Here is an 11,826-nt window from a genome sequence, read left to right as displayed (position 1 = left end):
GTATTGTATGACTCCACTTGTATTAGGTTGGTGCCCAAGTAATTGCGGTTTTTGCCATTTAGAAGCAAAGACAAAAATCGCAATTACTTTGGCACCATTGTAACACAACACGTCTGGAGCAGGCAGAGCCGTGGACACAGAACGCAGGCTGGTGATTCTCCAGGGATTGGAGGAAGGCGTGACTGCTAAAATGGGTATGGCTTTCCTTTGCATGATGAAAATAACATGCAAATAGATCATGATGTTGCATCCCATTGTTAATGTACTGTCATGAGTGGCAAATTTTATGTTATGTGTAGTTAACCACAAATTGTTCATGTTAACCTCTCTGTACCCCCTTCCCTATGCGTTGAGTTGAATTGTGACCCCCCAAAAGACATGAAGTCCTAACCCCCAGCACCAATGAATGTGACCTCATTCGGAGGTAAGATCTTTGCAGATGAAGGCAAGTTAAGGTGGGTTCATGAGGGTGGGCTCTAATCCAATATGATGGGGTCCTCATAAAGAGAAGATGGAGCACAGAGACACCTCAGGAGAGTATGTGTGACCACAGAGGCACAGACCAGAGTGCTGCAGTTCAGTAAAGTTTGTCTCTAAGAGACAAACTTGAAGCCACCAAGTTTGTGGTATTTGTTACAGGGTAAGGAGGGCATCCTCTGAGCATCTCCTCCCACTCCCTGTCCCAGCCCAGCCAGAAACTGTCCCCCACCCCTGAGCTTTGAGAAGCAGCACAGGACCACAGGCACGTCATTCCATTGCCTCAGTTTTAAATATTTATTTAAAATCCAGAAGGGAAAAGGAGAAACAGAACCCACGGGGATTTTAATACACTGACACGTGGACAGAGACGTAAACGAGGACAGCAGGAAAACCCAAGAATGAGACAGAGGCCAGTGGATTCTGGTGGCAGGAGGGATCTGAGCGCTGAGATGAGGCCCGAGCTGCTACAGATATGCACTTCTATGCGGAGCGTCCCAGGCACAGGCAGCGGGGCAAAGATACAAGAAGTGTGGGGACAGGGGACAGGCCAGAGTGAGGTATTAAATAATAAAAATCAAACCCAATTCCCAAGGAGACACAACTTTAGGAGAGAAATATACAAATAGAGACTTTCACATACATTTTCCCCTTCTATAAAAATAACTCCATACTTAAAATAACCTTAAAATCCAATTCAAGCATCGACTTGCTTGCTGATATAGCACAATTCAGAGGACGCCGAATGTCACAATGGCGCCGAACTCTGAGATCACCATCATTATTCTGTCTCCTCGGCACAAATTTACAGTTGGAGCTAATGATAAAGAGTTTCTACAGAATTTAATGACAATGAAAAAGCAGGAATGATGATTGCCTCTTGCAAGAACAGACTCCCAGAAGTGAGAGCCTTGGAAGAGGTGATGCGGCTTCCTGAGATGGTTCCATGTTGATGCTTCACCTCCAAGGCTAACCCTGACCCAACGCCCACTTTTGTGATTGGTTTCTTCAAGGTCAAGGCTTCACTGAAGATCTCTCCAGGGCACACCTTCCAAGGCAAGCCTCACCTCCCTCCAGGACCGTGAAGGGCCAAGCCAACATGTTTTGCACCCAGGCCTCCCTGCTGCCTCAAAAGGACAGACATTTCAAGGTCCATAAGTTAGAAGGTAAATCTCTCTACTTCTGGTTTCTGGTAGGTTTTTTTTTTTTTTTTTTTGCTTTTTTTTTTTTTTTCCTCCTTAGCAGATTACCTGATGAGCACAAGGGTGACGCTAGGAAAATTCAAAAATTGCCCAAACTTTGTCATTTGGAGGACAGAGACAGAGAGATGCGGATGATACCCCACATCCAAAAGTTTCTTCAAAGTCTGTGGCAAAATAATGATAGCACCTTCAAAATCTTAAATAGGGTTTTTCTTTTTCCTTAAAAAAATCACATACACTATGAGAGACAATTGCGAGCACCAGCGATTTCACAGTGGGAGGTAGCAAACATGGGCACCCCCAGCCCGAGGATCTCGCTGCTTCCCACGCCTGGCCGCTCCTTCCCATCCTCTCACCAATTTCCCTGGGGAAAAAAATAGTAACGCACCTTCTTTGTGTTTGTTTAAATAATATATATATATACTTCTGTCTTTCCTTTTCTCGTTTTTTCATGTCTCCTTTCTAATATTGCACATCAATAGCTCCCTAGCAGGGACCAGCTGACAAGATGCCCCCTTCCCTCAAGTTGGCTTGAATGTGGGGCTCTTTGGGCAGGAAGCTGGGGAGGGAAGGGGGTGGCCATAGAGCTGAGAGACAGGCCATGGGGCTCAGGCGGGTTGCAGGTCCAGCTTGCTCTGGCTGGCTCTTTGGTTGGTCTTTGGGGCTAAACTGGGATCCACTGTTCCCAAGGACACACTATCCCCCCCTACCCCCACCCACTTCTACTGGGCAGATAACAGCTGGGGTCTGCCCAAGGACACTTGGGCAGGGGAGCTGCCACTCCTGGAGCCATCTGCCCCTCGGTGCCCTCCCCTTGCTTCTTCCTCTTCCTCCTCCACAAGGCCTAGAGGGGCCAAGAGGTCAGAGGTCAGAGGAAGCATGCAGGTCCAACTTCCAGGCGGTACTGCTTCCCTGATGAGGCAGGAGGGAGATTGTCCACACTGATGATGGGCAGCTGTTGGGGGTCTTGGGTCCGGAAGGTGAAGAGCGTCTGATGCCAGCGGCCATCTTGGACCTGAGGGCGGAAGGAAAAGTGCACGTGTACATTCACTGTGGTTCTCATCATACATCATGAGCATTTTCCCTTCCATCTTTCCTCAACGTTTATTTTTTTTTTTTTGAGACAGAGTTTCACTCTTGTTACCCAGGCTGGAGTGCAATGGTGCGATCTCGGCTCACCGCAACCTCCGCCTCCTGGGTTCAGGCAATTCTCCTGCCTCAGCCTCCTGAGTAGCTGGGATTACAGGCATGCGCCACCATGCCTAGCTAAATTTTTGTATTTTTAGTAGAGACGGGGTTTCACCATGTTGACCAGGATGGTCTCAATCTCTTGACCTTGTGATCCTCACCATTTTTAATGGCCACACCGTATTTCACTGTAGCAATGACCTATATGGCACATTTAGATTGCTTCCACTTTTTTATTCTTATAAGTAATGCTGTCATGAACATCACTGTAACTAACCTTTGTTCACATTCTTATTTCCCTGGAATGAATTCTAGAAGTATTGTTCTAGAATTGGTAGATCAAAAAACAAGTACACCTCTTATGTGTGTGTGTATATATACACATACACATATATATCATGTATATCTATATATATTATTTATTTTTTCAGTAAGTTTTTGGGGAAAGGTGGTGTTTGGTGACATGAATAAGTTCTTTAGTGGTGATTTCTGAGATTCTGATGCACCTGTCACCTGAGCAGTGTACACTGAAACCAATGTATAGTCTTTTATCCCCCACCCCTCTCCCACCCTCTCCCCAAGTTCCCAAAGTCCGTCGTACCATTCTTATGCCTTATCCTCATAGCTTAGCTTCCCCCCAAAATCAGTACCTTTCCAAGGTTTTGGATACATATGAGAGCTGCTATCCAGAAAACCCCTACCAACTTATTTTTTCTAATAGCGTCATGAGAGATTGTTGGTTTCCCCACACCCTCACGAACGCTGTGTAGTATTCTCAGTTTTGTTTCATCTTACGAAATTGACTGCTGCCTTTTCTCAACTTTCTGTCTTCCCCTCCCCTGACAACCTATCCCATTCAGGGCATTTGAAAATGACCAAAAAATATAATGGGAAGAAACTAGCCTGACCAGGGTGGGAGCAGGGAGAGGAAATATCTCTTCTTTGAAAGAGCCTGACAAATAAGTACAGCATCTACCAGCCTGAAGAATTTTTGCCAGTACAGACCTTCCCTCAGGGCTTCCCCTAAAGGAAAGTGAGTAAAAACAATTTTAGAAAACTGTTCTAATAATATTACACAAAGATAAAATTATATCTGTCACATTAATATATTACAGTATAAAAATGTTAGATATAACCTTATAAAAGAAACACATTTTTCCAAACAATTTTTTTCCAGTTGTCCCCATATGAGGGGACAGAGCCTAGGAGGGGCTCTGAGAGTTACCTTGCAGCCATCCATGGACACCTCAGGCCGGAACTGACCCCCAGCCTCAAAAATCTGTCCATTCCAGGCCCGGAAGCGCACAGCCTGCTTGGCTGGGGTCTGCCCAGTGCCCTCCTGCCACACAGTCATGTTAAGGCAGTGGATGGTGATGTGCTGGGTCACCTCGGAGCTTAGCAGGTGCAGGAAATTCATCTGGACCCGGCTGATGGCAAACTCGACCTGTGGGGAAGCCACAGCAGTGAGTCAGCTCAGGCTGGGCAGCACCCTCGCCTGAGAATTCCCTGCCTCTCTATGGAGGGAACAGGGATGGGCCCTTTCCTGACAATGCTCCCAGACATACGCCCACTTGATACAGGGAAACTGAGGTCTGCATGAGCTGGTGTCACAGGTTCTTGGCTGTGTAAGCAGAGAGGGCCTGCCTGACTCAGAGCCAGAGCTTCGAGGGTCCTGATGTCATGCAATCCATTCCCCCACTGTATGGGTGGTCTTTGGGGCTGAGCTAGGATCCAGGGGCCCAGCGAGGAAGAGGGTTTTGCCCAAGATTGAGAGGCTCATGGAGTGCAGAGGAAATGAGAGGTGCTTTCTAGACCCTTCCTAAGTCCAAGATCCCTGGGAGGTTGTGTGGGGTGCTGCTGGAAATGGCAGACCCGAGAACAAACGACGGGACAGGATTGGTGGCTCCAGCGCTTTCCCACACAGAGCACAGGCTCGCCCTGCCATTGTTTCTGATGTGGAAGGTGACCCAGTTGGGCACTCATGCCACCATTCCAGGCACCAACTCCAGCCTCACCCATCTGCCAGGCAGGTTTGCTGCGTGACCCCCAAACGTTTGAGTCACCAGGGAAGAGAGCCTGTGGATGTCACCAAGTCCCTGTTGGATTGTGAGCTCTGGCTGCAGGGGCAGTGGCGATTCTGACCTCCCTGTCCTGGCTCAGGGCCTGGCACATGATAGGGACCCACCAAAGACCTGGTGACTGGCTGGCTGCCTCACCTAGAGATCCTCAAACTGCCAGTCTGACCCAGTCAGTACAGGGCATCTCCCAGAGCCTCCCCAAGGGGTGTGGGGATGAAATGGGACAGTTCCCCTCCCCTGCAGACAGAGCAGCTTCTTGCTGTGGCATGAACTGCCCCCAAATTCCGAAGGCTTAATGGAACTACAGACCCACGATCCACTGAGGATCCCTGCCACATTCCACTGCTGCCACCTGCCTCGGTTCGTTGTTGAGTGGCCCTGTACCATCTAAAATGCTCAGCCCAGAAACAGGCATGCAGTACTCTGGCACTGAACCCGACTTAAGTATCTGCATACACAATTCATGCAACATGCTTCAGATGAGCATCACACTCGTTTTCCCTTTTATTTCATGCTGATGAGTCATGGTTCCCCAAGCCAGGCCAGCTTGGCCAACTGCTCTGCTTTAGACATTAGGCAGAAGATTCTACGTGAAGGAAGAATCATCAGCATCATACAACTCCAAAGGGTCTGGAACACATTAGTTCAACTCACTCCCAATTTATAGATAAGGAAACAGTCTTGGAAGGAGGAGGTGACTTTCTCAAGGCCACACAGTCAGATAGGCACAGCTCAGAACAGAAGCTGGGTTGGTTGTGGGCCAGGGCAAGCTGGGGATAAAGTGGGAGCTGATGGGTACCTTGGAGGCCGTGATGGGCTTGAGACACGTCTGTCCACCGTGCGTGAAGTTGCAGGAGACTTCGATGGTGTCAGACGAGCAGCCAAGGTTTGGATCCACCCAGTAGGTACCTGCGGGCAGTGTGGGAGGAGGTGATGGATGTATCTGGGGAAGAGCCCAAGATGGACCCTGTATCTCATGACCTGCCGAGCTCCAGATGAGCATGAAGTCAGGGTAAGTGGGCAGAAGAGGAATTCTATGAGCCAAGAGATGGAAGGACACCTTCTGGGCAAAGCTCACAGCTGGTAGAACATCCAGAGCGGGGGCCACATGGCTATGTACTTCCCTGTGTTGCTACTGGGATGTGTCCATTTCACAGAGGAGAAGAGGTCAGGAGTTCAAGACCAGCCTGGCCATCACAGTGAAAGCCCCTCTCTATTAAAATACAAAAATTATCTGGGCGTAGTGGTGTGCGGCTATAATACCAACTACTGGGGAGGCTGAGGCAAGAGAATCGCTTGAACCTGGGAGGAGGAGGTTGCATCAAGGACAACTGATATTGAGAGAGGCTGGGCCACTTGCACATGGGATTGGGGAATCATCTAGTTGAATGGATTCTTCAATGCCTGGGACTCCTCCTAGGGTCTGCCAGGGAAGAACGGGAGTCAGGGCTCCCACCCCATCAGCCAGCACTGCTGCTTACATCTGGTTTCCCCACTGGGATTCTCAGGAAGCCAAAGCCTTTGCAGCTCAAGAGTGGGACAACTGGCCAGGCACGGTGGCACATGCCTGTAATCTTAGCACTTTGCGAGGCTGAGGCAGGCAGAGATCAAGAGATCAAGACCATGTGGGCCAATATGAAGCCCCTTCTCTACTAAATATACAGAAATTAGCTGGGCATGTTGGCCTGCATCTGTAATCCCAGCTACTCCCGAGGCTGAGGCAGGAGAATTGCTTGAACCCGGGAGGCAGAGGTTGCAGTGAGCTGAGATTGCGGCACTCCACTCCAGCTTGGCAACAGAGCGAGACTCTGTCTAAAATAAAAAGGAGCGGACAACCAGCCATCTGGTCCCAGCTGCCTGTGCAGAGGAGGTAAGGGCGGCTCGGGATAGGGCCATGGCTTGCCCCGGCTCACAGAGCAAGTTTGAGGCAGGGCTGACCTTGGAACTCAGGTCTGTCTGCCTCCACAGCTCATCCTTCACATCACATCAGCTCACAGATGAGAGAGCAGAGTCCTCGCTCTCAGAAAGGGGGAAAATCCTGGCTTACCCAGGAACCTGCGACATGACGGACCGCTGGGGGCAGGGACTCCTGCAGCCTCAGGGGCTCTTTTCTGCCAAAACTCTTGCCTCTTTGCACTGAAATGGTCCCCAGCATGTTGATCTATGGGCTCTGGAAGTGTGGGACCTCTTCTCTGCATTCCCCACACCCCAGGAAGCACAAAGTTTGATATACTGTGAGGCTCAGTGATTGTTGAGTGAATAAATGACTGCCCATGCATCTGTCTTGCTGAGGACAAAAACTCAGCCAAAATGAGCCAAAAATCAATATTCCCCCTGCCCCCAGCTCACTGATGCCCAGCGCCCCCACCCCAGGCAGGAAGCCTTCTCACCATCCACCATCTTCTGCTCACAGTCCATGAGGTCCCTGCAGACCCGGGCGGGGTTCTCTTTGGTGCCCAGGGGCGTCTTAATGCTCTGGATGAGGTTGCTGAGGTAGTGTAAGGTTTTAAAGATCTCTCCTCCCTGGTCCAGCACCAGCCGGTCTGGATAGCTATAACCCTGTCATGAGGAGAGGGTGGCCATTGGGACCTGAGGGTCCTGGTCCAGCTTGGGGTCCAAGCCTCCACAGCCCCAGGTTCTCATGATCTGGGAGATATCTCAGATCCACGGGTCTTGGCTGGAGCAGGGGTTGAATTTCTCTCTATTTTGCAGAGAGAAAACTGGGACCAGGGACAAGGTGCAGGAGGAAGGGCTGTCACGATGGCCCAGAGGCTTGAAAAGAGCTCAGGATCAGACCATGTTCTCTGACATGGGACAGGCAGAACCCTGTGAATAAGGCAGGTGAGGGTGCCTGGGACACTCGGCAGCATCCCCCTATCTCTACCTGCAAAGAGTCTGGAGGAAGGGAAGGTGCAGGGAGGAGATGACTTGGGGGGCACCCAGCCCCCACTGGGCTCCCACGGGCCTCTGTAAGGCACCAGGAGACGGAACTGGGGCCAGCAGGCACCAGTGCGGGGAGGCGGACTTGAGCTCAGAGAAGGAGTAGATCTCCACTAGGGGGCAGGAGGGGACCACAGAGTGCTAAAGAGTGGAACATTCAGGGTCACCCTGGCCAGACTCCTCCTGCACGCCTCTTAAGCCTCAGCTTCCAGAGTTACAAATCAGAGCTAAAGAAACCCTCCTTCCTCTGGGGGTGGAAGAGGTCACGTGTGTGCATGCATGCGCGCGTGTGCATGTGTGTGCATGTGTGTGAGTGTATGTACATGTGTCAGAGACAGGCAGCCGCTCACCCGATCCATTTCTTCTGCCTGGACAGACTACATTCCCAGCCTCTTTTGTGCTTTAGCCAATGGGATGGAAGTGGAGCGTTGCCAACCCCATAGCGGCCTGGCCCAGAGACCCTCCTGTACAATCTACACTCTCTTCCCCCTGTGGTGCCTCCCCCTGGTGTGGAGTAACTTTGGGGGCCATATGTGGGAGAGGAAGAGGGCAAAACCCCTGGCAGGTAGCCAAGGTCTCTCATCAACAAGCCAATTAACTTTCATGTGCACGAGAAATAAACCTCAACTCCACTGCCAGTGCAGAGTGGGGAGGAGGTGCTTGATACATGGAGCCGCTTTCCTTAATAATGTTAAGGGTGTTGCCGGTCAGTGCTCTCCCGGGATGCAGCATCACTGGCCTCTAGAGGCGGAAGGAAATGCTTCCCTTCTCCAGCCGCACTGCATCCTGGGTGTCCCTCTCTCTTTCCACTGACCTCCCCAGACAGACGGTAAGAGGCTTATCCATGCTCTCCTCCACCCTAGACTGTGAGTCCTGAGAAAGTCAAGGCTGTGACTGGGCACTATCTGTCTCAGCATCCAGCACAGAGAACAAACAGAAATGTTTGTAGGAGATCTGAGCTGGGGGCAGTGAGTTCCCCGTCATGCAAAGGAGGCCAGGCTGCAAAGAGGGCTCCTAACAGAGGCTGAACTAGAGGACACGGGGGTCCCTTCTCAGCCTGGAGTCTTGGAGCTGAGTCGACCACAGGCCAGGGTCTTAGCAGAGCCCCGTGGGCTAACCATGAGCTTCTTGCTTCTGGAGAAACGTTGGGGTGATTTCTGGGAAGCTGCTGTGGGTGCTGGGCCCAGGCAAGCTTCTCGCCCTGACTCCAGCCAGCAAGAGCTCAGAGATGCTGAGAGGCCTCCAGAGAAAGCTCAAGGGCTCAGGGCCTGTTTCCAGCCATGAGACCTTGGACTCACTGACCATTCTGAGCCTCCGTACCAACCCCCATTTGTGGATGCAAAATGCCACCAACACCAGGACTCTGAAATGCTCCACACAGGCCACACAGAGGGCAGTGACCACACGTGGTCCATTATTTATTTGTGTTTCTCCCAGGAAGGGACCCCACGTGGGGAGAGCTCCTACCTCTGGTCTGAGTGCTCCGTTGGTGTCCATCCACGTCTGGAAAGCTGCCCCAAGGTCGTCTTGTTGCTGTGCAGGGAAAAGACAGGGTATGTATCCTGCCCCCCAGGGTTCTCTACACCCATCAAGTGTAGCCCCGGGGCCACATTCCCTGGCAAGATCTTGGTCAAGTCATATGGCCTCTGCAGAACTCTCTCTCCCTCCTCCCTTTGCAGTCACAGCTGACCCTACCTTTCCCTTTCCCCAGGTACTCTGACAGCTCCCCATTGCCCTCAGGATTAAGTTCAAACTTCTCAACATGGTTATAAGACCCAGTCTGAACCCTGTGATATTGAGTCATGTCTCTTTCCTCTCCCCGATATGTGCTCTGGCTCCAGCCACACTATAGTACTTCTAAGTTCCTCAATGCCACGCTCTGTCTGGCTGTGGGGCCTTTGTGCATGCTGTTCTCATTGCCTGGGGGACGTGTCCCTCCCTCCCATGCACCATCTGGCTATCTTCTACACCAGTGGTTCTAAAGCAGCGGTGACGATGACCCCCAGGGGATATTTGGCAATATCTGGAGACAGTTTGGTTGTTCAAGCTCGGGGAGAGGGCACTACTTGCATCTCATGGTTAGAGGCCAGGAATTTTGTTAAACATCCTCTTGGACTGTCACTCACCACAAAGAGTTATGCAAATGTCAGCTGCACTGTGTCTCAGAAAACCTGCCCTAGACTCATCCTATAGATGTCAGTTGTGATGGGAAGCCTCTCCGGAGGCTTCCGACTCCAGGCTAAGAAGAGGGAGGCCCCCTTTCTCTATGCCCTCAGTCTCCTTGTTTCCCCTTTGGCTTACACTATAATGGTCTAATGTAACTTTCTACCCTCAGCCCTAGCACCGGGCTTGACAGAGGCATGGCTGTGGTCTTGCCATGAAACAGCAACAGCCCAGGCCTGGGGCCTGGAACCCGGACTCTAGGGCTGCTCCTCAGGGTCAAGCCCCAGACCTGCTACTTGCTAACTGCATCATCTGCGGAAAGCTGCTTAACTCCTTTCTTCAGTTTTTTCATCTTGAAAATGGACCTGATAATACAACTCTCTCACAAGACCTGCTGAAAGGAACTCATGGAAAGCACCCGTAGCCCAGGTGCAGTGGCTCACACCTGTAATCCCAGCACTTTGGGAGGCCGAGGCGGGAGGATCACTTGAGGTCAGGAGTTCAAGACCAGCCTGGCCATCACAGCGAAAGCCCTTCTCTACTAAAATACAAAAATTATCTGGGCGTAGTGGTGTGCGGCTATAATACCAGCTACTGGGGAGGCTGAGGCAGGAGAATCGCTTGAACCTGGGAGGAGGAGGTTGCAGTGAGATAAGATTGTACCACTGCACTACAGCCTGGGTGAAAGAGCAAGACTGCATCTCAAAAAAAAAACAGGAAAGGAAAGCACCTTAGCACTGAACAAGTACTCAATCAGTATTAGTGATTACTCCAAAAATCCAAAATCCTCTAATTTTCTGTTTCCTGGATCTTTTCCCTTTCCTTTACCTTTCTTTCTTACTGATGAGAAGGACAAGTGAAGGCTGCAGAACAGAGGCCAGGGCTGTTACTCTGTCTTTGAGGACGGTGCAGAGGGAGGGGCAATGAGAGCAGACAGGAGGAGAGCAGAGGTTCTGAGTGATGCCTGGCCCGAGGGCTCCTGCTGCATTCAGTCTCTCCTCGAGGCTACTCCCTGGGACGCTGTGGGGGCCTGATGGCAATAGTTGTCCAGCCACCATGCAATAGTAAAATGGGGATGGACTGGTCACAGGGCTTGGGAGGAGTCATGCTCTCGGACAGGGCCACAGCGGCCACCAGGGAGGAAGGCAGGGCCCCCAATCTGTCCCCGGCCTGACTTTTTTTGTTTTTTGTTTCTTTTTGAGACAGTCTTGCTCTGTTGCCCAGGCTGGAGTGCAGTGGCGTGATCTCGGCTCACTGCAGCCTCCACCTCCCGGCTTCAAGCGATTCTCCTACCTAAGCCTCCCCTGTAGCTAGGATTACAGGTGCTACCTACCACGCCTGGCATATTTTTAGTAGAGATGGGGTTTTGCCATGTTGGCCAGGCTGGTCTCAAACTACTGACCTCAGGTGATCCGCCCACCTTGGCCTCCCAAAGTGCTGGGATTACAGGCAGGAGCTACCACGCCCAGCCCCAACTCTCTTTGGATTCAGAATCTGAGATGTAAGGACTCTTGCAATCAGCCCATGTATGTAGAGTATACAGATAGGACCATGATCCCAGTGACCAAAGCATCTTCCTTAATTCAGTCAGCGGCACATCAAAAACAGGTTTCCTGCCTCCTGGCCCAGGGCTCTTTCTGTTGCTTCCAGGTCCAAGTCTCCAGTATGAAGTGACAAAAGGACATGGGCATCCCTAGGCCCAGGTTACGGCTCTAGGCACCGGGGCCAGAGAGGGCCAGCAGCCTCTTCCCCTGAACCCTTTAGGCCTTCCCCAGGTA

The 11,826-nt window shown here is 51.2% G+C and overlaps 1 protein-coding gene and 1 long non-coding RNA gene across 8 annotated transcripts in view; one reads left to right on the top strand and one right to left on the bottom strand.

Annotated features, from left to right (window-relative positions):
* Positions 1–763: 763 nt before the first annotated feature.
* The window catches only part of COL27A1 (collagen type XXVII alpha 1 chain), a 156,373-nt gene continuing 145,310 nt past the window's right edge, over positions 764–11,826 (bottom strand). For 6 of the 7 annotated variants that reach the window (XM_035255482.3, XM_035255479.3, XM_035255490.3 and 3 more), the window contains 5 exons: positions 9,353–9,418; positions 7,336–7,504; positions 5,745–5,854; positions 4,093–4,311; positions 764–2,694 (listed from right to left, as the gene is read on the bottom strand). In XM_035255482.3, the coding sequence (XP_035111373.2) occupies positions 2,548–2,694; positions 4,093–4,311; positions 5,745–5,854; positions 7,336–7,504; positions 9,353–9,418 (711 nt within the window). In that variant the 3' untranslated portion in view covers positions 764–2,547. The remainder of the gene's footprint in view (positions 2,695–4,092; positions 4,312–5,744; positions 5,855–7,335; positions 7,505–9,352; positions 9,419–11,826) is intronic. The other variant, XR_013536080.1, reaches the window with a different exon arrangement.
* Positions 8,669–10,358, top strand: LOC118144104 (uncharacterized). The gene is made up of 3 exons (XR_004728612.3): positions 8,669–8,714; positions 9,323–9,438; positions 10,221–10,358. It is a non-coding gene; the product is annotated as an uncharacterized LOC118144104 (long non-coding RNA).

The sequence above is a fragment of the Callithrix jacchus genome, chromosome 1 (assembly GCF_049354715.1).
Source record: "Callithrix jacchus isolate 240 chromosome 1, calJac240_pri, whole genome shotgun sequence".
Taxonomy (NCBI): Eukaryota; Metazoa; Chordata; class Mammalia; order Primates; family Cebidae; genus Callithrix; species Callithrix jacchus.
The sequence above is the reverse complement of the archived record's forward strand: the minus strand, read 5'-3'. Positions and strand labels throughout refer to the sequence as shown.